At 44.3% G+C, this 22,683-nt stretch overlaps 1 protein-coding gene across 5 annotated transcripts in view; it reads right to left on the bottom strand.

Annotated features, from left to right (window-relative positions):
- The window catches only part of NPHS1 (NPHS1 adhesion molecule, nephrin), a 164,167-nt gene that overhangs the window by 77,487 nt on the left and 63,997 nt on the right, over positions 1–22,683 (bottom strand). For all 5 annotated transcript variants that reach the window (XR_004536509.1, XR_004536510.1, XM_033914958.1 and 2 more), the window contains 5 exons: positions 21,164–21,293; positions 16,760–16,932; positions 12,022–12,162; positions 6,906–7,046; positions 1,672–1,793 (listed from right to left, as the gene is read on the bottom strand). Coding sequence is in view for 3 of the 5 variants with exons in the window: in XM_033914958.1 (XP_033770849.1) it covers positions 1,672–1,793; positions 6,906–7,046; positions 12,022–12,162; positions 16,760–16,932; positions 21,164–21,293 (707 nt within the window). In the remaining 2 variants the exon portion in view is untranslated. The remainder of the gene's footprint in view (positions 1–1,671; positions 1,794–6,905; positions 7,047–12,021; positions 12,163–16,759; positions 16,933–21,163; positions 21,294–22,683) is intronic.

Genomic DNA, 22,683 nt, shown 5'->3' with positions numbered 1-22,683 from the left:
GGTTTTAAGAAAGATTTGGACAAATTCCTGGAGGAAAAGTCCATAGTCTGTTGTTAAGACATGGGGGAAGTGTCTGCTTGCCCTGGATCGGTAGCATGGAATATTGCTACTCTTTAGGTTTTGACCAGGTATTAGTGACCTGGATTGGCTACCATGAGAATGGCCTACTAGGCATGATGGACCATAGGTCTGACCCAGTTAGGCTATTCTTATGTTATGTTCTCATCTGTAGGGGGCCTTTGTTTTTACTTCTTATTTTAATGTATTTTTTTTCTGGGAATTTATCAGTGTTTTTTTTATAATGGGAACAAAAATGGAAGAAAATTAATGTGTGTGGAATGGGGGGGGGTAACTAATTTCTTCAGCTAAATAATTCAATCCACCTCAACCAGACATAGGAGAACTCACGTACCATTCACACACCCTCCAAACAAAAACATCAAAAGAAAAAAACTGTTCGACAACCTCCTAGCCATTCGAGCTGCAACACTCGACTCCCAACTCTACAACCTATTGACCTCAACCACAGACTACAAAACTTTCAAAAAAGAAATAAAAACCCTTCTATTCAAAAAACACATAAAACCGAACTAACACAATCAGAACTGTCCCAAGCATCACCTGCAACTACTCCATATGTACTTCTGATGTCATGACAATTCAGACATAATTTATGTTATGTTATGTTATGTTTGGAATAATGGTTACATATAAGAGGTTCAATAAAAGAAAATTTTCACTGCCTGTTTCTATTCTGACCATTTATTCCATTTCATGTTCATTACAAAAAATATTTTTTTACATGGGGGGGTGTCAAAAAATGATGGGCCCCGGGTGCCACATACCCTAGGTACGCCATTGCATTGGTGCATATGTTAAAAAGAAGTGGTCCCAGCACTGGGGAACTCCACTGTTTGCCCTTCTCCATTAAGAATATTGATTATTTAACCATTCTTTTTGTTTTCTATCTTTTAACTAGTTCTTAATCATTAATAGGACATTACCTCCTATCCCTTGACTTTCTATTTTCCTCAGAAATCTTTCATGAGGCACTTTGTCAGATGCCTTTTGAAAATTCAGATACACAATATAGACCGGCTCACAGTTATCAACATGTTTATTCATCCCTTTGAAGAAATGTAGTAGGTTGATGAAACAAATTTCCCTTGACTAAATCCATGTTGGCTTTGTCTCATTAATTCATGCTTATGTATATGCTCTGTAATTTTATTCTTTATAATAGTCTACCGTTTTTCCTGGCAGCAAATTCAGCTCATTAGTCTATAATTTCTCAGGTCATCTCTGGAACCCTTTTTTTAAAAATTGGCATTATGTTGACCACCCTCCAGTCTTCCAGTACCATGCTAGATTTTAAAGAGAAATTACTAACAATAGCTCTGCAAGTTCATTTTTCTATTCTATTAGCACTCTGTGATGTATACCATCAGGTCCAAGCGAATTAGAAGAGATGGTGAAAGTGCAAAAAGAAGAAATAGGGAGCGAAACAGAGAGAATAAGAATGAAGAGAATGGACTTAGGCAGAAATGGGGATAGAAACAGAGAATGAAAGAAGGCAGAAAGCTTGAGAGAAAATGATAGAAAGCAGTAGAAAAGGAGCAACAGAAATAGAGGGCGAGGGCGGGGTTTAAGCATCTTCATGCTGTGTCTTACCAGCCATTTCCACTGAAACATGGAAGGAGTGACTGGATTTGCATCGGCAATGCATATTATCTCCGCTATCCCCCCAATGTCTACCTCCGTCGGATCACCAATGCTCTTGATGGATGGTGAATCTGCCAGAAGAAAGCATGGGATCATTCCTTCAGCAGTATTATTGCAGCCTTTGGGTTCCTTTCTGACAATTCATTTTTACCAGAAGTTGAGGAGGGACAGGATGGGTTGATCATGTTATTGGAGAAACTTACTAATATTAATGATTAATAGTATTAACCTGCTAGTGCTGAATTTTTCTTCAGATTTTGTGTCAAGGTTTAGTATAATATGCTGTCAAATTCCTTTGTTGATCCTAAACAAAGGAGATTGTTTCTATGTACTACTAGAGTTCCCTCTGTGATGACTTTTAAAGAATAATGAGCCTCCAGTGTGGACCTTTTTTATGTGAGCTCTGCACTATGGAATAAGCTCCTGAAAAAAAGGACTTCCTGAGTTTGAGTGTTTGAGGTCAGGACCAGGCCAAGAGTATTGGATACCCTAGGCCAGTGGTAGGCAAACTCATTAGTCAAAAGAGACAAAGATCAGCAGTACAACGATTAAGATTTCTTTTGAGAGTCAAATTTGTTTTCAAGAACCATGTTTTTAGGAGTCGGTTTAAACTAGCTACTAACATTAAATAAAACCAGATATCATAATAATAATAATTTTATTTATTGATAAAAAAATCTTTTTCTACCTTTTGTCATTTCTGCTTTAATCATCTTGTCTTCACTCACTTCTTTCTAGCCAGCATCTGTCCTCTCTCTGTCTTCCATATAGCATCAGCCTCTTCCATGTCTGCCCTCTCTCTCTACCCCTGCCATCCACTGTCCGCCCTCTCCCCGTTCCATATGGCATCTTCCTTCTTTCTATGCTCCTTCCATAAACTGCCTATCTTGTGCCCCTTCTCTTCTTTTTACATGATTCATTTCAGCTGTGCCACCTCTCCATTTTTCTCTGTTACCACCCCCTCCCTTATGCTCCGGCATCTCTCTCTACTCCTTTCCTTCCCACCCCATGGTCTGGCATCTGTCTCCTTCCCTTCCCTGATTCCTTGGCATCTCTCTCCTTGCCTTTCATCTCTCCCTCCCCATCCATGCTCTGACATCTCCTCCTTCCTTTTCCCTTGGTCTAGCATACCTTCCTCCTTCCCTCCATGTCTTGATATATCTCCCTCCCTCTCTTCCCTCATGCCCTGGCATCTCTTCCTCCCTTCCTTTCTTCCCTCCATGCCCTGGAATCTCTTCCTCCCTCCCTCCCCTCCATGACCTGGCATCTCTTCCTCCTTCCTTCCCTCTCTTCCTTCCTACCTAAAAAAAACGTGAGAAAATTAAGAATAGTTCAAAACACTGCAGTCCGTCTAATTTTCGGACTAAAGAAAAGTGACCACATTAGTCCCTCCTATAGACTGCTGCACTGGTTGCCAATAGAGGCACGTATCTTATTCAAGTTCTCTTGCTTCTGCTATAAACTAGTGTGGGGATTGGCCCCCAACTATTTACTGTCTCATTTCGAATTCTACTCCCCCGCAAGGATAACCAGAAACCACAGCCTCTTTGCCTTCCCGAAAATCGCAGGTTGCAGATACCGAATCTTTCTGGATAGAACATTCAAGTTTGAAGCTGGTAGGCAGCAAACTTGGCTAGGCTACCTCATTGATGGTGCCAGGTTGACATACGGCGCCTTTCGGAAAGAAATAAAGACCACACTATTCAATAAATTCATTTCCTAGCCAGACTTCCCCCACCCCCCTTTTTGCAAAGCAACCGTTTATCATTAGTGAATCCACTTTTCCTCATTTATGACACCCTGTACTCACTGTCTGTTCAATTTTCTCCTCTTAAATTATATCCAGCTATACACTGGCTTTTTTTACAACCATTTCAATGTAAGTTTAAAAAAAAAAAAAAAAACCCGCATATATATATATATATATATATATATATATGTAGTAGCATAAGTATTTCTTTCCTCTTGCCAATTTGCATTCTACAATCACTGACCGCCCAGTGATCTCTCCTTAATTGCACACTGTAATTGCTGTAATTTCATCTTTATCTGTATACTGTAATTCACTGTCTGTACAGCTAATCTTCTCTGTGAACCGCCTAGAAGTCGCAAGATTATGGCGGTATAGAAAAATAAAGTTATTATTATTATTATCTCTTCCTCCCTCCCTTCCCTCCAAGCCCTGGCATCTCCTTTCATTCCTTCCTTTCCCTCCAGTTGGGTGCAGCAATTCTGTCCCACCTCTGCTCCCTTTCCTCCTTCTGTCACCCCATCCCCAGTCGGCAGTGCAGCCCCTAAGTACCATGCTCTAAGGCCTGGCGTCATGAACTTCTTCAGGCAGCAGCAACAGCATTCACAATTTGCTGCTGTTGCCAGCTTCGGACCTTCTTCTCTGTCGGGTCCTGCCTTCATAGAACCAGGAAGTTGGCAGAACTCAGCAGAGAAAAAGGCCCGAAGATGGCAACAGCAGCTAATTGTAAACGCTGTTGCTGCCCGAAGAAGTTAAAGATGCCAGGCCTTGGAGCACCCAGGGCAGACCGCTTCTCTCCCTGTAACCGGGGCCCCTCTGAAAAGGAACATTTAACTCTACCTCCCATGCGAACTCTGCCGACCCACCGCGAGACAACCGACAAACCTCCCTCCAGCACTCGTCGGCAGCCGCAGCACTCTAAGCCTTCTGCTGGTGAGTCCCTCTGCCGTGTCACTGATGATGTCATCTCCATGCTAAGCTAATAAACAGGGCCGGTTTTACACATTCTGGGGTAGGGTTATCAGATTTTACATTAGTAAAATATGGAGCCCTATCCTGCCCCCAGGTCCGCCTAGTTCCACCCATCCCTGCCCTGTAATGTCCCAGCTCCATCTTCAGCTCTACCCCAGCCCGCCCCCCACCCCCTGCTGCCTGTTCGTTGGGCAGGAAGGCATCTGCGTATGTGCGGATGCCTTCTCCCGATTTGATTTCTTTTCAAAACCCGGACAAAGTGATAGGTTTTGAAAAGCTGTCTGGACCCCCGGACATGTCCTCAAAAGGAGGACATGTCTGAGGAAATCCGGACATTTGGTAACCCTATGCTAGGGCCCTTGATCCCGTCTCCTCTCTGCACCCCCCACCCCCTGCCCCGATATCCCCACCTCCCATTACTACCAAACATAAAACAACTTTAAATGACTTCTTTACACACAAAACACAGACAGACTTTTACCAAAGGAACATAAATAGAAATTGAACTGGGAACCCCAAGAAATTAAACTCAGCAAGTTATTACAACACTAGAGAAATAAAAACAGATATGCTCTTCTTTCTGTACTGAACACACAGGTATCCCAGGCCTAGATCTACCAAAAATTAGCCATTTCCCTTGCTGTGGCTTGGGGGGTCCGAAAACCCTGCCAGTTGAAGACCACCTCCTCCAGATTTATATCCAGTAACCTCCAAGCTCTGCAGCTAGCACCTATGTCTTTGAGCTGCCACCAGCTGCAGGACTTGAAAAGTTCTGGCCGCCGAACTAGAGGAAGAGATCTTCAGCCGGCAGGGCTTTGAGAAGCCCATCAACTTAGGTATTTACATTTTGCATTTGGGTAGAAGGCATGGGGCATGGCGGGAAGAAAAGTTAGTGCCGGCCATTTTACTGGACTAATACATTTCTTAATTAGTTTTCATTGGTCAAAACCTTTTTCTTCAAGTCAGGAAAGTACAGTATCTGCTGCTGTTACAGTATCCCTGTCCTGACCTGAGGAAGGGCGTTTTGGTCTCTGAATTAGTCAAAAATTGGTCCAATCACCTTATTTCCATTTTATATTTATAAACATTTATCAACTCAGCTACAATTCTACTTTATCCTAAAGCAAGCAATAAATAAATAAAAGAAATAGAAATTTTTTTTCTACCTTAATTGCCTGGTTTCTGCTTTCCTCATCTTCTCATCATTCTCTTCCATCTGCTCTCTCTGCTTTCCTTATGGCATCTGCTTTCTTTTTATGTCTCTTCTAGAAATTGTCTGCCTCTCCCTTCCATCTCTCCCTCCCCCCATTGGTCTGGTATCCATCTTCTCCCTCTGCTCCCCCCCCATGGTGTAGCATCTGTCTTCTTCCTTTCCATATCTCTCTCCCTCCCTCCCCCCATCCCCAGCAGATTTTAGCATCTCTCTCTCCTTTCCTCCCCTCAGATCTGGTATGTCTCCTTCTTCCTTTCCTCCCCCCAGATCTGGTATCTGTCTCCATGCTCTGGCATCTTTCTCTCTCCTCTCCCTTCCCCTTCCTTTTCTTCCCTGATCTTCCTTCTCAATTTATTCTTTGCCAATCTAGATTAAATTCTTTCTTACTATCCAGTCCTTAATTTCTCTCTTTTTATTGTGTCTACCTACAGCTTGCCACCTCTTTCCCTCCCCTCTTCCAGTATTTAACTCTATCCTCTTCCCCTAATCCAGCATGTACCCTTTTTTCTCTCTTCCCCATTTCCATCCAGCATATGCCCTTTTTTCTCTCCCCTCACCACTTCCCTTCAACATCTGCTCCCCTCTCTCTCTCCACTTCCATTTAGTGTCTGCTCCCCCTCTCTCTCCCATTCAGCATCTGCTCCCTTCTTACACCCCCCCCCCATTTTCTCCACACAATAAATCTAAAGTGTCACTCAACCTGTTCCCCGTGTCAGGCCATCTCCCTCCCTTCCCCTCAAAGTTTTCTCTCTTGGAGGGGCCTGACGCAGCAGCCATTCTCACTAGTTGCACACGGATGCCCCAACGCTTCTCCTCTGACGTAATCCAGCAGTAATGGGAAGTTGCATCAGAGGAGAAGCTTCGGGGTACCTTCGGGCAACTAGTAAGAATGGCTGCTGTGTCAGGGCCCCACTGAGATGTAAAATTTGGTTTGGAAAAGCATTCATGACGGTGAGGGAGATGCCCTGACAAAGGAAAGAGATGCCCCGAGGGGAAGATATGCTTGGACTGCGGGACCCCCTGGAGCTGTGGGGCTGTTTGCCCTCCACTAACATTGACACTAATAACTGTGATCATTCTCCCCTGTAAAAATAAATCTGGTTATCAGTGTCTTTTGCAGTATGAATATTTCTGTTGACATTACCAACATTCTTGTCTTGACATTATTTATTTATTTATTGCAAGTGCTTGTATATTGTCCTTTGTATGATAGTGCTGCTAGGCGGTTTACAAATTCCAATTCCTTACACTGAATATCCAATTTGATGGTGGTCTCATTCTCTCCCTCATCATTCATGCAGTGGATCCTGTAGTTGCCTGAATCAGAGCGGGTCAGATTCCAGATCTCCAGGCTACCTCCATCCCGCAAGTGATGCTTGGGAGCTCCCTCTGTAATCCAATAGGACATCAGTCATTCAAGCATATTAGTTTGGTGGTCAAGTCTTGCCATTAAAGATTCCACATAATTCAGTCAGTCTCTAAATTCCTAGAACCCAAATCAATAAACATATTAATCCATTCTCTAGTGATCTCAAAACTAGACTATTGCAACTCGCTGTTTAAAGCTATTACGCAAAGGGAGATTAGACGTCTGCAGATTATTCAAAGCACAGCTATCAAACTCATCTCTAAAGCACCTAAATTTGATCACGTAACTCCTCTTTTGATAAAAACGCATTTACTGCCAATCAGTTACAGAATTACTTATAAAATTGCTCTCCTTTCATTCTAAAAACTAATGTACCAATCTTTTTAGACAAATTGTTGACTCCCTATGCAACTGTTTGAGGGCTTGGATCAGCTGATCAATCATTACTTTCCATTCCATCTTTGAAGATAATTAGTACTAAATGCCCCGACATCTTTTCAGTTACAGCACCCAAATATGGAATGTGTTACCTGCCTATATTAAAGAAGAAAAAAAACGGAGGAGAAATTCAAAAGCAAACTAAAATGCTACTTATTTAAAGATGCTGTCAATCTACTTTAAATTAATAGACAGATTTGCTACCTTTTCCTTCAAATTATTCATTTCTATTCTCTATCTATATTGTATTTTTCCTTAAGTGTCTTCCTATCCTATTATAAAATGTATTTCTTCTCCCTTTCCTCTCGGATCATGTAAATTGTTTTTTTATTAATTTGTGTTAATTTATTTGTATATTTTATTATTTGTTAATTCCCTTTTACTGCTTGTACATTTCTTAGGATTTGGATAGGTGATTTATCAAATTTTAATAAAAACTTGAAACAAAAGAGACACGCTAGAAGGAGACACATCATCCCCAGACAAAGACTGAGAGGCAGAATACTGCAATTCTCCTTCTTATGGTCTTTTCTGTAATTTTATATTTCCATATTTTTCTGTCTTTATTTTAACCACTTTGTTCATTAAGGTCTTTTCCCACAGAGACAGAATGGGAGAAAATCCTTTGTGAATCAAGTTCTCATTTATTACTTCCGGTTGCATCAGAAGAGAAGCTTCCGCCTACACACACACGCTACTGCTTGCAGGCTCCGACGGCTTTGAAGAAGTTACTCAAAACGCACCGCGAAGGTAAAGGGGAGGGAGATAGATAGATAGATAGATAGATTCGGGTAGGTAGGAAGGAGAGAGGGGGCTGCGCGAGGGGTGCCGAAGGGCGGTGAGGTGGCGAGAGAGAAGGGTGGTGGAGGAAAGAAACAGACGCTGAAAGGAAATAGGGAACAGATAGTGGGGAGAAAACGCTGAAGGGAATGAGGAAGAGAGAGTGGGGAGAAGGCACTGAAGGGAAATGGGGAAGACAGAGTGGGGAGAAGACGCTGAAGGGAAATGGGGAACAGCCGCTGGAAGGGAAGAAGACAGAGATGCCAGACTATGGGGGAGCGGAGGGAAGAAGATGGGTGTCAGACCAATTGGGGGGGGTGAAGGGAGAGGCACAGTAACAGAGCAAATGGAAGACGCAGAGAGAAGACATACAGTGGATGGAAGGAAGGAATTGAATGAGAAGATGAGGGAAGCAGAAACCAGACAACAAAGGAAGAAAAAGAAAATTTCTATTTATTTATTTTCTTTTTTTTTTTTGTTTGTTTTAGGATAAAGTAGTATATTAGTTGTGTTTATAAAAAATTATAAACAAAGTCCTGCCAGCTGAACCTCTCTTTCTCTAGTTCAGCAGCCAGAACATTGATTTATAAGGAAGGAATAAGCTAAATATTGCAGTACTGAGGCTTTTATGGATGCTGCGGGGATAGTAGTCACGGGGACGGGAACGAAGCAGGGACAGTGGTCACGGGGACGGGGCGGGGACAGTGGTTGTGGGGATGGGGACGGGCTGTGTCAGGGACAGTGGTCGCGGAGACAGGGTGGTGACGGGGACAAATTCTCTCATATAGAGTCTTGCTAAAATAAAGTAAAGGAGTCCAGACACTAGTCTACACTGGGAGCAATATACCACCATGATGCACAGTCCGGAATAAAAAAGCACATTGAAGTTACTGAATGCAAGGACTATATGCTCTGAAACATTACAATCAATACATAAATTATATTTAATATATAAAATTCATTTCATTGTAATATTTCCCTATTAGCACTGTAATATGCTTGACTAATACTTGTACTTGAAAACACAGCAGGTTCCTGTCTCACAGAATCTAGCTTCTGCATGCCACAAGTATGGTTAAAATGCTGCATCTTCATCATACCCAAGTGAGGTTCAGATTGCTATCAGGGGGGTACCAGGGAGGGGGCAATGGCCCACTAGACCACCAGGCTTGGTGTGGTAGGAGGTTGTCATAGAGGAGCTGGCTGTTGGGGGGGGGGAGGGGTTCCCCAAACCTGCGGCAGGAAGGAATGGGCATCCCTCCATCCAATCATCTGCCTGGGATAGGGGGCATCGGCAGGGGCGACAATGGAAGTGGGAAGACACTAGACCACCAGGCTATTTTTGGGTTCCATTTAGGAGGAATCGGGGCCATTCATGGTGGCAGGTCTGAGATGCTTTATTTTCCTATCACTGCCTGAGCAAATCAGCGCTCAGGCACTGACAGGAAAGTAAGGCCATGACAGCTCAGACACTACTGGTAAATATCGATCTCGATTCCTCGTAAATGGAGTGGTGCTCCTTTCGAGAATCACCCGGAGAGATCATTTTAATATTAATGACCTCGTTATATTACAGTGTTAAAATTAAATACCTCATTGTACTTCATTTGCAGAGTAAATCGGAGGCTGCTAGAAAGCACGGAAAAAACCATAACGAGCTGTTTTAATACATGTATTTAACGATGGTTTAGTGCCATCATTAAATGTACAGTGACTTTAGAGAATCCGGCCCAGAGCCTGGAAATTGTTTAGAATTATCCATGCCAGGATATATATAATAATTTAAATAATGAAAGACTTTATTTTACCTCCAAGCAAAATAGCCTCTGCACACATAGATCTCAGCTAATGAAAACAAATTAAAAGCCATAGTGCTGACAGCTGATATTGTATCTCCAAAGACAGGCTAATTCCTAGGAGATTATCATCCCAAATTTATGGATTTAAATTCCTGCTTAACTTTTGTATTAAAAGGAGTGATACCCAGTTGCTCTTGCCAATGTCAGCTCTACTCTCAAAATGGCTGCCGTGACCTTTTGTGACAGTCTCACAAGATTGCCACTAGAGGCCATGGCAGCCATTTTGAGAGAAGAGCCAGCACAGGTAGGAGTGACTGGGGATCACTCCTGTCTTGACTACTCCTGTCTTGTGTTACATTTGCACCTAATAGGACCCCTGATGAAGGTTGTCCGAAACACGGCCCGTGTTGGGTCCCCTGTTTGGTAAAAAGGTTTTTAAATGTACTTTGGTTGTCACAATAAATTTTGCCTACATCGTTGTACACATCTGCAGTTTCGGTTTGTTTGTACACTCCCAGATCACCAGGCATTGTAAGATAAGCTTGAAGGGGCACCTACAAGTGGGCAGGGAGGGGGGAGGGAAGGAACTCCTGTTTGGAGGGAAGGGGGAAGGAAGGAGACAAACATGACAAAGCATACATTTTCGGCTTCCACCAAAAACATATGGTCAGTTTCTGAAATCAGGCATAAAAATGATTTGGGTCCAGTTTCAGTGCCATAACTGTAACTGAATCTGACATTTGGTTGGCCATTACTTGAATATGTATAAGCTAGAATAAAGGAAAAAGAAAGAGGTAATATGATACAGATATCTAAGCACTTGAAAGGTATTAATATTTAAACAAACCTCTTCCAGAGAATAGGGGCAGTAGAACTAGGGAAAGATTGCATGAAGGTAAACTTAGGAGTAATGCCAGGAAATAATTTTTCAAAGAGAGGGTAGAAGACATCTGGAACGCCTTTCCTTGATAGGTGATAGAGTCAAAAATGGTAAACAAATAAAAAAAATGTGTGGGATAGACACAGGGGAAGTCTAAATAGAAACAGATGGAAATACAACATGGATTATAAGGTGTTATTTTGGGCAAGAGTAGTGAGAACTGAGGCTACTGTCAGACAGACATCTACAGTCTGTGTCTCACAAATGGGAAAAGACTGAAAGAAGTTTAGTTAAATAAAGCATGGGGGAAATGAAACTGATGCCAATTCTGGACAGACTTCTATGGTCTGTGTCCTGCAAACGGCAAAAGACTGGGACCCAAAGCCAATTCTGGACAGACTTCTGTGCAAATGGAAAAAGAGGGGGGTGCTTTTGGAACTCTAGTGTTGTAGATCATTTTATTAAAACATGCTGCGAATGAGGGTGCTGTGCAGCTCAGGAAGAAGAGGAAAACATCTTGACTGTAAGTTGAATGCTATCAGTAATGCTTGGGGATAAAATGTGGGTATAACCAAGACTTCATCATGTTTGGCTGCCTATATGGTTGGCATGGTGAAGACTTGACAACCAGTGTTTAAACATGGGTTACTGGGGCCTGCACAGAGTGGTAGGCACAGCTCTAACCACCTTGTTGGACAGACTTGATGGACCGTGTTGGGTCTTTATGTGTCATCATTACTGTGTTATTGTGCAACATTTGTAATATCTTTATATTACTCTTGTGCAGTTAAGCTGTTCTTTTTTCTCCTGGGGAAGTTTCTCTCAACGCTGCTGCCTCTCCATCTTCAGGGATGCACCGAACTGCCTAAAACTCCAATTTGGCAGGATATAAAATTGCACATAACATTCCTTTTCTTTATTTCTTTTTTCGCACACTGAGTTTATCATTTTTCTATGTGACCATGCCTTTTTTGTCCTCTCATTCTTTCCCTCTTCTCTGTCTCCTCTTTCTCTTATTGTCTGTCTCTCTTCAATACTCCTGTGGCCTTCTGTAGCTGTTTTGCAGCTGGTTCTCATTTTTTTGTGCATGCATCTCACCTCTAATCAGCATTTCCCCTCGGAAGCTCCAGGTATACGTGATCTCAGTGGGGTTGGCAGAAACAAGGAGAGGGATCAGCACAGCACCATATTCCACTGCCTGCACCACCTTCAACTGCTGCTCCGAAAACTCAGGTGGAACTATGACCAGAGAGAAATACAATTATCAAACACTCAGGAGGACAGAGGGCTTCTCCCCATGGACAGAGTTTCCACTTCAGCTAATCCTGGTTCTCTGATTAGCAGATGACAGCCTGAGGAATTCAGCAGTGAGGAGTGTTTTACTCCTGGAGGAATTCTGTGCAAAATTATTTGAAAATTCTGGAGTGTTTTTATGCAGAATTATCCCATCATAAGGCCTGAAATCCCTTTCTGCCTTTTCCTTTCTCAGTCTTCAGCTTCCCCAATTCTCTGTCCCTCGGGGAGCAGACAGAATTAGGGGTCTTGTTGGGAGTTAAAGTCTTTTCCCGCATGTTATACCCCCACCTCTCATTATTTCTTAGGGTTACCAGACATCCGGATTTACCCCGACATGTCCTATTTTTGGAGGACTGTCCGGGCATCCGGATGGCTTTTCAAAACCCGGCAGTTTGTCCGGGTTTTGAAAAGCTGTTCAGATCGGGGCCGAGTATGGAGTGCATCTGCGCATGCATGGATGCGACGCGATGACTTCACATGCATGCGCACATGCATGTGATGTCATCACGTTGCATCTGCGCATGCACAATGCACTCCAGGCACAGCCCAAAGAGATGAGGTTTGCGTAAGGCTGGGATTGGGTGATGGAACAGGGCAGGGCTGGGGCAGATTGGGGTAGGTCCAGGGGTGGAATGGGGCGGGGCCACGCATCCTCTTTTTCCAGATGCAAAATCTGGTAACCCTATTCTTTCTCCTCCCTTCCCCAGCTATCATTGTATCTTTCTTCCCACCCTCCCCCATGGCATTCCATCAGGTTTGATTCTCCCACCCCATCAGTATCTCATTTTCAGTTTGCTGCGCCTAGCCCCATTTGACCAATCTTAACTTTCTTTGCCCTCCCAATCCACTTATCCCACTCACCCCCTCCCAATCTAGAGTTACCATAAGTCCGGATTTACCCAAACATGTCCTCTACTTAGAGGACTGTCTGGGTGTCCGGACAGTTTTCTAAAACCCAGCAGTTTGTCTGAATGTTGAACTCTCTATAAGTCCAGCCTAACTTTGTCTTGGCTATCTAGTAACCTCAGTAGTGTTGCTCTGATTCTTTGAGCTTTTTCTGGCTGGCCTGTTGGCAAATCCACAAACCAGTCGGTGAGAGGGTACGCAAACTCTATCTTGTAACCCTCTCTGATAATGTCCAGGACCCAGTGGTCAGATGTTATCTCTTCCCAAGCCTCCAGATTAGCACATTGCAAACTGTGTGCCACGGCACAATAGTGTGCCTTGGTAAGATTCCTGATATGCCGCGAGAGACAAGTCATGTAGGTGAGTCAGTTTGCCAGTGCCTCTCCTCCTCGCCGGCACTTCTCCTGCTCTCCACACCTCCCTACCATAGTAATTTTACAGTTAACAAGCTCAGGACCCCATCTGGATGGTCCATGCATGCTTGGACGTTGACGTGATATTGTCACAAATGTAGGCGATGTCATCATGTTGATGTCTGCACATGTACGGCGATCCTCCTGCCATGGCCTTGAGTTTAGTGTGCCATGGCTTGGAAAACTTTGAGAGACACTGCTCCAGATAGTCCAATAGCTAACCTCAAATCTTCAAAGGAGTGGTGGGAGGACTGGCATCACTGTGGTTTCTTGGCTGGTACTACAAAGTGGGAACATGAACCTTGGTTCCTCTGGATCCTGGAGAATTTCTGTCTTGAGCCTGGAAAGGCTCTCTGTATAGAGACTTCTGTGGAAAACTAGCGAGAATGCCTGGATTCACGAAAGGACTCCAGTTTTGGCCTCTAACTGTTCTTAGTTTGCTGTCTGACAAAGATTTTGGCCAGTGATCTTACACATTGGCCATAAGATTATCCAGGCCCTTGCCAAACAGCATCTGTCCCCTGAAAGGGAACCTGCTCAGTGTTTCTTTAGAAGTCAAATCGCCTGCCCATTGCCTGATCCAGAGCATACACTGGGTGGTGATCGAAAATGCTGAGATTTTCCCCATGATCCTGATAATATCATAGAAGGCATCAACTATATAGTCTATGCCCCCTGTTGAAGCAGGGGCTCAAGGTCCAGCAGGCTCTGACTTCTGAGCCTAGATTGACAGGTGCATGCCTTGAAGGAGGCCAAACTGCAGCCTTTTAACTCCTAAGGCTAAAGCCTCAAACTGCCTCCAGAGGACCATATCCACTCTCAGTCTTGCAGATCTTTTAGAATTACTTTTCCTTCACTTAGTAGGGAAGTGCGTTTGGTCCCCTGGGCTACCAGGGAGTTCACCTTTGGCAAAGCAAACATTTGCTGGAGTTCCTGATCCATGAGATACAGTTTAAACTGGTCTTAGCTACCTGCAGGGAGACTTTAGGGATCTCTCATGTACAATCTTCTGGGTTTTAAATACAGTGATAAGTGTTCTACTATTGCATTTATCTCCGACAAGTTAATGCTTACAAAGTTAATTGTTTTAATAGAGAGGAGAGGCCTCAGATCCCCATGTGTTGTCAGTAGGTTAACTCAACAACCACACTAGATAGGGAAAAAATCTCATCGGCACTCTCCTCCTCCTGCCTATAGTACCACAAAAATGCTTAGAAAATTCTTATATGATTCATATAAAGAACTTAGCTCAATCAGGCAGGGTTTCTTATTATTTTGTTCTTCTTGTTTTGTCTTTGCCTGGTCCGTCCCCGCCCAGGGCTCTGTGACTGGGATCCTCATGTCCAAGTGCCATGGAAAAGACGTGGGCTAAGCCCAGACCTCATTCAGAAGAGAACACTGGGGAGACGTAGTTTGCAAAGGGTCTATTTTCAATTCTCTGAGGGACTCGGTAATGATCATTAGTAAATGAGAGGACTTAAAAAGTCGGCGAATGGAGGGATCCTCTCCCTGACCTATAGCCAACACCTCCTGGTCCTCAGAGTGAGAAGCCATTTCTCCTATCAGGGCAGCCTCACTTTGGGACAGGAAAGGGATCAAATCCAATCGCTCATCCTCCGAGTCCCTGTCCGATGGACCATCAGAGTGTCTGTATTGAAAACCATCTCAGAAAACACTAACTCCATATTATAATACCATTACATAAGCTCATGTAAACTGCTCTGAATTGACTCCCCAGTCATTAATAATGGTATAGAAGCTTTCAATAAACAATAGTCCAACATAGCCTCCACTTTCAGGGAAGAAGTGCTCTGAGTCTCCAGGGAAGATTGCATGCTGGTCTGCTCAGCCGCAGATCTGACCTTGTGCATAAGCCTGCCTGAGAAAATTAATGAACTCTGGGGTAAAGGCCTGAAAGGGCAAGTCTCCTTGTCCCATATGGTGGAGCAAATGCCTTTTCTTGGCCTGGGAAGCTTTTATGCCCTTATGGTGCACAGAGCTGCTGTCCTTGGGTTCCAGAAGGTGCTTTATTCCACCTGATGGGACCATCTGCCTTTCTCCAACCCTAGAGGCCTGTGGAGAGACTAGGCCTGAAACTTCTACCCCTCCATCTCATGCCACACAGCATATGGCATACAGGTGCTTTTCAGCCGCTCTTCCAGTGCAAATAAGACATGATATAAGGGTATTAAAGTCGACTCCATCTCTACCAATTTTGAGGCACAACAAGGTAGTTTTAAAAAGTTGGAGAACTTAGAAAAAAAAGTGGAAAATCCAAGATGGCTGCTGCAGCACCATTTCAGTGCCAAAAAAATGGCTTAAAAACACTTCAGGGATGACCAAAAACTGTGATTGACATTTTCTGCAGAATGCTCGAAAGCAGGCATAGACAACCCTGTCGTTCAGCATACCATCCCTATTGCACTGGAATGATCAATAGGAGACACTAGCCACTAGCAGAATCTTCCTCTGACTATAAAATAGAGACTCTCCATAGGAGCAATGTCTTAGAAGGTCAAAGGCCTGGGAGATGTAAAACTGAAGGGCCTTCAAAGGTTGCACATGGATTTCCTACCCTGTCAACCATGGATTTTTCTTTTTCTCTGCAACACTCTCCCATTTTCTTATTTCTCTCCTCTCCACTCCACTAATCACACCTGCATTTCTTTGTGTACTTCTATGCAACACCCTTATTATTTTCCCTGCTCTTTTACCTTTACTTTTGCCTCTTTTGTCCCATTCATTTGTCCCCTTTCCTCACTCAAATCTTACTTGGCAATAAGATTACTATTTCGAATTATCCCTACAGCTCATATCAATTCCTTCACTCAGGAGTGGAATCCTTAGAAAATCTCAGCATAAGCCACAAACTGGAAAAGGCCAGGAAAGAAATTATCTTATAATGCATCTTTCTACTTTTCTCTTTGTTTTCTTTAAAGTTTTATCTTTTAATTGTAAGTTAATTTTTCTCCCTCCAGTTTCTGTTATTTATTGGCTACCCGACACTTGTTCCTTTCATCCCTCGTAGTGGCAGAAAATCTTGACCTGGATTGCTGCCAAGCCCAGGATGCCAAGCAATTGGTATCTGAGATTTTTCCTTTCCTGTGCTCATCTCACCCTTCCTTTGTCACTTCAATACTTTTGGCTATCATCTCACCCTCTTCCTTGGTTCCTTACCCTATTCATGCTCCTTTTCCCCCTTCCCCTTTCCAAGCACTCACAGAGGATATTGAGTTTGTAGAAGGTGTTGACAGCTTCATTCAGCACAGCACTGTACGCCTGGCATGTCACACGTCTTTCGTTATCTGCAGATGAGGCCACAAGAGTCACCTTACTGAAGGTAGACACCCCTCCAAACTCTGTGTTCCTCCTCCCCAGATCCACGCCCTTCAGCCTATGAGGCAAAGCAAAAGTAAAACAGATAGAAGTCAGGGAAGGATATGTCATGTTGTGAGGGAGACAGCTAATGACATGGATCCATTCATGGCAATTTAGAACTGCTTAAAGCTCCTCATCATGGTGAACAGCACACACTACACAAAACCACAGAGCCATGTCACATGCTGAACCAAGATGCACAGTCTCATCACTTACAACATGTAAATGCACAGTTATGTCTGTTCTCTGGAAAATCTCCTATTATCCAGAAATATGAAGGGAGAGAGTCCATTGTCTAAAAATATTCACTATCCAAAATTAGTTTGACTATATTGGGGCCAATTTTTAGACTGTAGGAGGCAATTAACCCTGAAATTCAATGTCAGGCTTTATCTGGCAACAGGCATTGAATTTCCAGTCTATTTTCAGCCGTATAGATGTAGCTGGCCAAGCCAATATTCATTGACTGACCAGCTAAGTTATAGCAGCCAAAGTCAGATCTGCTATTTAGGCAGGCCTATCTGACTGCTAACCTTAGCTGGGCCATAACAAGGTCGCACAGGGTGCAAGACAGGCAGGGATGCTAAAACTAAGCATAGGCTGCAGCACAGAGTGCCTCACTGCTTCCCTTCTGTCTCTTCCCTCTGCACATAGTGCAGAGTCTCTATCTATCCCTTTCCTGCCCCCTCTCTCCCAGGGTTTCCCTCTCTTCAAGACTTCCATTTGTGGGTTAGGCACCATGTTCTGCAGGTGCAGCGGTGCTCTGTGGAGTCTCCTACTCAGGCATGCTCCAGGTATTGATGAGTCCCAACCCTTTTGATGTGCACTTCCTCTTCCTGTTGCTGTGTACTGTGTAGTCAGGACCTGGCAATGCCTGGACATGCTTGAGCAGGAGGTTCCACAGAGTGTTGCTGTGCTTGCTGACATAGTCTTTTGCCTGCAGGTGAGGGGTTTGGAGAGGGGTGGATTCCGGAGGGGGGTGGGGAGAGGAAGGTCGGATGGAAATGTTGCATTGTGTGTTTGGGTAAGGCAGGAGGGAAGTATAAATGTTTTGACTGATAGCTTTTTTCCATAGAGCAGTTTTTCCTGCTTGCTTTACTCCAGGACTACACCTGAATATCGAAGTGCTCAGATAAGTGACTTCTATTTTTGACAATTGTTGTTTGAAGAAAAGTTTAAAAAATATATAAAACTATAAGAAAATATATAAAACTATTAGAAAATTAGAATAGAGGTTCACTTACTAATTGGGAGTTTTTCTGACCAAGGATGTGTCTGCTAGGATTAAATTCTGTTTAAAACTAGCCTGTCTATATGGGAAGCTTAAAGAGCCCCTATTAGACACTGAGGTCTTTTCTCCCTTTTTGTAAAGAAAGGTGACTTTTTTGCCCTGTATTTTGGAGGGTGCAATTTTTTGTGATTTATTTTGGGCATCTCTCCTTTCCTTTTCTTCCATCTTTCCCTCCCCCTCCATGCTCTGACATCTCCCCCTTCCTTTTCCCTTAGTCTGGCATACCTTCCTCCTTCCCTCCAAGCCCTGGCATCTCCTTTCATTCCCTCCCTCATCTTCCTTCTCCCTCCAGCTGGGTACAGCAACACTCTCCCCTCCAGCTCTAGACTTCCCCACACCTGATCCCCCCCAAATTGCCGATGCTTCGGTTACTCTTCTTTCTTCCTCCCTTCCCCCCCCACCCCACGGGACCCTGCGGCACCATCAGCTCTTATTCCTACCTTTGTTGTCTGGTGATTTCATGAGTCTCTTGGTTGCACTTCCTTCTGACTGTGCATCCAATCTTTCTTTATTTTTGCATCCAACATTTCTTTCACAATCCAGCCCCATCCCCTTTGGGTCCAGGTCTCTCTCTCTTTTCCCTTTATTACCCTCCCCAGATCCAGTATCAGTTCTGCTTTGTACCGTTGTTCCAGGTCTTCCTCTCTCTCCCTCCCTCTCTGTCTGAACCTCCCATAGTCCTGCATCATTTCCTATCTTTTCCCTTTCATCCAGGCCTTTCTCTCTGTAGTCTTTCTAATCTGCTTACAACACCCCCCCCCCTTTCTCTGCCTCTTTCTCTCCTTCTTTCCTCCTTCCCAGCAGATTTTAGCATATCTCCTCCTTTTTTCCCCTCAGATCCAGCATCTGTCTCCTTCCTCTTTTCCTCCTCCTAGGTCTGGTATCTGTCTCCTCACCTTCCCCCCTGCTCTGGCATCTCTCTCTCCGTTCTCTTCCTCCCGTTCTTCCCTGGTCTTCCTTCTCAATTTATTTTCTGTCTCTGTCTAAATTCTTTTTTATTATTCAGTCCTCAATTTCCCTCTTTCACTGTGTCTACCTATAGCTTGCCACCTCTTTCCCTCACCCCTTCCAGTATCTAACTCTATCCTCGTCCCTCAATCCAGCATGTGCCCTTTTTTCTTTCTCCTCCCCACTTTCTTCCAGCATCTGCTCCCCCTCTCCTTCACACTTCCATTCAGTGTCTGTCCTTCTCTTTACCCCTTCCATCTACTGTTCATCTTCTGTCTCGCCCCTTCCAGTCACTGCCCTCTCTGCCCTTTCCTTCCAATGTCTGCCTTCTCTCTCTCTCTCTCTCTCTCTTCCATATGACATCTTCCTTCTTTCTATGCTCCTTTCATAATTATCTATCCTATGCCTCTTCTCTCCTTTGAACATGATTGATTTCAGTTCAGCCACCTCTCCATTTTTTTCTCTCTGTCACCACCCCATCCCCTATACTATGGCATCTCTCTCTTCTCCCTTCTTTCCTTCGTACCCAACAGTCTGGTATCTTCCCTTCCCTGATTCTCTGGCATCTCTCCTTTCCTTTTCTTCCATCTTTCCCTCCCCCTCCATGCTCTGACATCTCCCCCTTCCTTTTCCCTTAGTCTGGCATACCTTCCTCCTTCCCTCCAAGCCCTGGCATCTCCTTTCATTCCCTCCCTCATCTTCCTTCTCCCTCCAGCTGGGTACAGCAACACTCTCCCCTCCAGCTCTAGACTTCCCCACACCTGATCCCCCCAAATTGCCGATGCTTCGGTTACTCTTCTTTCTTCCTCCCTTCCCCCCCCCACCCCACGGGACCCTGCGGCACCATCAGCTCTTATTCCCTCTAACTCTGGCCCTGCAACTCCGGACTTCCCCACACCTGCTCCACACTCCCCCCCCCTCCCCACCCCCCGGATCGCTATTATTTTAAATGTTATGGCAGTCGCGGCGCTGTATCCATCAGAGGATACTTCTAACCTCGGCCTGCCCCGGAACTCTTCCTGCAACAGCTACCCGCCTAGATGGGAACAGGAAGTCGTTATTGCAGGAAGAGTTCTGGGGCAGGCCGAGGTTAGAAGTCTCCTCTGATGGATACAGTGCCGCAGCTGCCATAACATTTAAAATAATAGCAGTCTGGGGGGGAGCAGGTGTGGGGAAGTCCAGAGCTGCAGGGCCAGCATTAGAGGAAGTGAGAACAGGACAGCTAAGCGTGCCGGTCCAACGTCGCCTTCAAAATCGGGAGGGGGGGTTTGAAACGGTAGTAGGCGGCAGCAGCGGGGGCCAGTCCGGGGGGACAGGCTTTGGCGCTAGAGGGAGGGGAAGTGATTGCCTGTCCCGTTGTCCCCATGGACAGCTTCGGGACACTATCCTTGAAAACGGGACATTTTGGCATCCCGAAGCTGTACGTAGGGACAACAGGACAGTCGATCTAAAAAGGGGACAGTCCAGTTCACCTTAGGTAAGACTGCAGCGGCGGGGACCGGGGGAAAGGAAGGAAGTGCTGAGGTGCAGGTCCAGTTGCACAGTAGGGCAGGAGGACCTGGAACTGGCCAGCTGTGCACCCCACCTCCCCCCAAGGCGTGCACCTGGTGCAGATCTCCCACCCCCTGCTCCCCCCTTGGTACGCCACTGGCTGAGCAGAATATTTAGTGGAAGATAGCCAGCTGTCTCCCGTTGAATATTAACAGTTAGCCAACTTAGTGCTATTTAGCCTTCCAGGAGCCATTTCTGGTCAGCTAAATAGCATTGAATCAGGCATATTGGCTTTTCTGTGTTTCATCTATTAATAACATGACCATAAAAATATTTTCAGTGTGATCTGTCTATGTGTATAAATTCTTTCTAACTGAGTATCTGTCTAGAAATTAATGAAAGTAATAATAATACAGGCCATGAGGATGGTTGGAGAGTGGCAGTGCCATGTACAGGAAGTAAGTTTGCTGAGAAAGTGACTTCATTGATGAAATCCCAGGGCTCAATTATATCTTACTTTTCTCCATCTTTCAGCCAGGACACTGTGGAGTAGGGGTTACTGCTTCCTGTGGCACAGTTCAGTGTGATGGACTGTCCACGTCGGATATCGTCTGCTGTGGTACTGATCTTCACATGGACTGCTGGGACTGTGAGTGAAGAAAACAATTATTGGAACTGAGGTAGGAGCTTTATGCTTACTATTACCAAATATATCCTATCTCGTACGTGCTGGATCTTAGAAACCTTCCTTCACCTGTTTCTAGTAAATCTGTATACTGCTGAATATCACATTTGGGAAATATGAGGTCAAAGTTGCTCAAGGGCCACTACTCGGACTGGAGGAGGGTCATGAGTGGTGTTCTGCAGTGGTCGGTACTCGGACCGCTGCTGTTCAATGTATTTATAAATGATCTAGAAACAGGGATGAAGTGCGAAGTAATAAAATTTGCAGACGACACCAAACTATTTAGTGGAGTTAGGACTAAAGAGGACTGTGAAGATTTAGAAAGGGATCTGAACAAACTAGAAGAGTGGGCGAGAGATGGCAGATGAAGTTTAATGTAGAGAAATGTAAAGTCTTGCCTGTAGGAAACAGAAACCCGAAGTACAGCTATACGATGAGAGGGTTGGTAATATAATTTTAATTTTTTTTTATAATTTTATTTTTTTTGTATATCGCTATACCAGAAGTTCAAAGCGGTTCACAACATGAGAATACATACAATCTATAATAATAAAACGCTAAGCGCGCAGGCGCACTCTCACCGCGTGTTCCCTGAGATCTGATCTGTCGGGATGTGCCGGCAAGAGTGCGCATGTGCGCTTACTACGTATGCGAAGGTGCTTGTATCTGTTTTAAACAAGTCTGGGGCCTAGCACCTTCCTACCTGCAAACTCACTTCATTCTGCACAACCCCACACGAACAACCAGAAACAAAAACATCTTTGCCTACCCAAAGATCTCAGGCTGCAGATACAAATCCTTCCTGGATAGAACCTTCATGTTCCAAGCGAATAGACAACAAGTCTGGTTATGAAACTGCATAAATGAACCCAATCTGACTTACAATGCATTCCGAAAAGCAATAAAAACCGCCCTATTCGACAAATTCATTGACTAAAACAGACCTCCCTTAAACGAAAACAACCCCCCCCCCGTAATCACTATTCAATCTCTCAGGAAGCTCCATTTTTTCATGAATTCTTTACCCAGGGAACTTAAATTAATATGTAACTTGTTTATGTAACTTTTCTATTTTAGGCTCCTTATCATTCGCTAACTGTCCAGCCTTCTTCTAATGTGAACCGCCTAGAAGTCGCCTGACTATGGCGGTATAGAAATATAAAGTTATTATTATTATTATTATTTAGAGGCAGCCACAGAGGGGGAAAATAAAAGTGTACCATAGTCGTCAGAGGGCAAGGGGCAGCGGTCCGGGAGTGACAGAAAAGGAGAAGCGAGAGTTGGTGTTACTCGGAGATGGCTGCTGCAGCCCCTGTCACCGCCTAGGCCTTCCGGCTACTCACACGCACCCT

Source organism: Geotrypetes seraphini, chromosome 11 (genome assembly GCF_902459505.1).
Source record: "Geotrypetes seraphini chromosome 11, aGeoSer1.1, whole genome shotgun sequence".
Taxonomy (NCBI): domain Eukaryota; kingdom Metazoa; phylum Chordata; class Amphibia; order Gymnophiona; family Dermophiidae; genus Geotrypetes; species Geotrypetes seraphini.
Note: the sequence above shows the minus strand (reverse complement) of the source record. Positions and strands in the feature narration are given on the sequence as shown.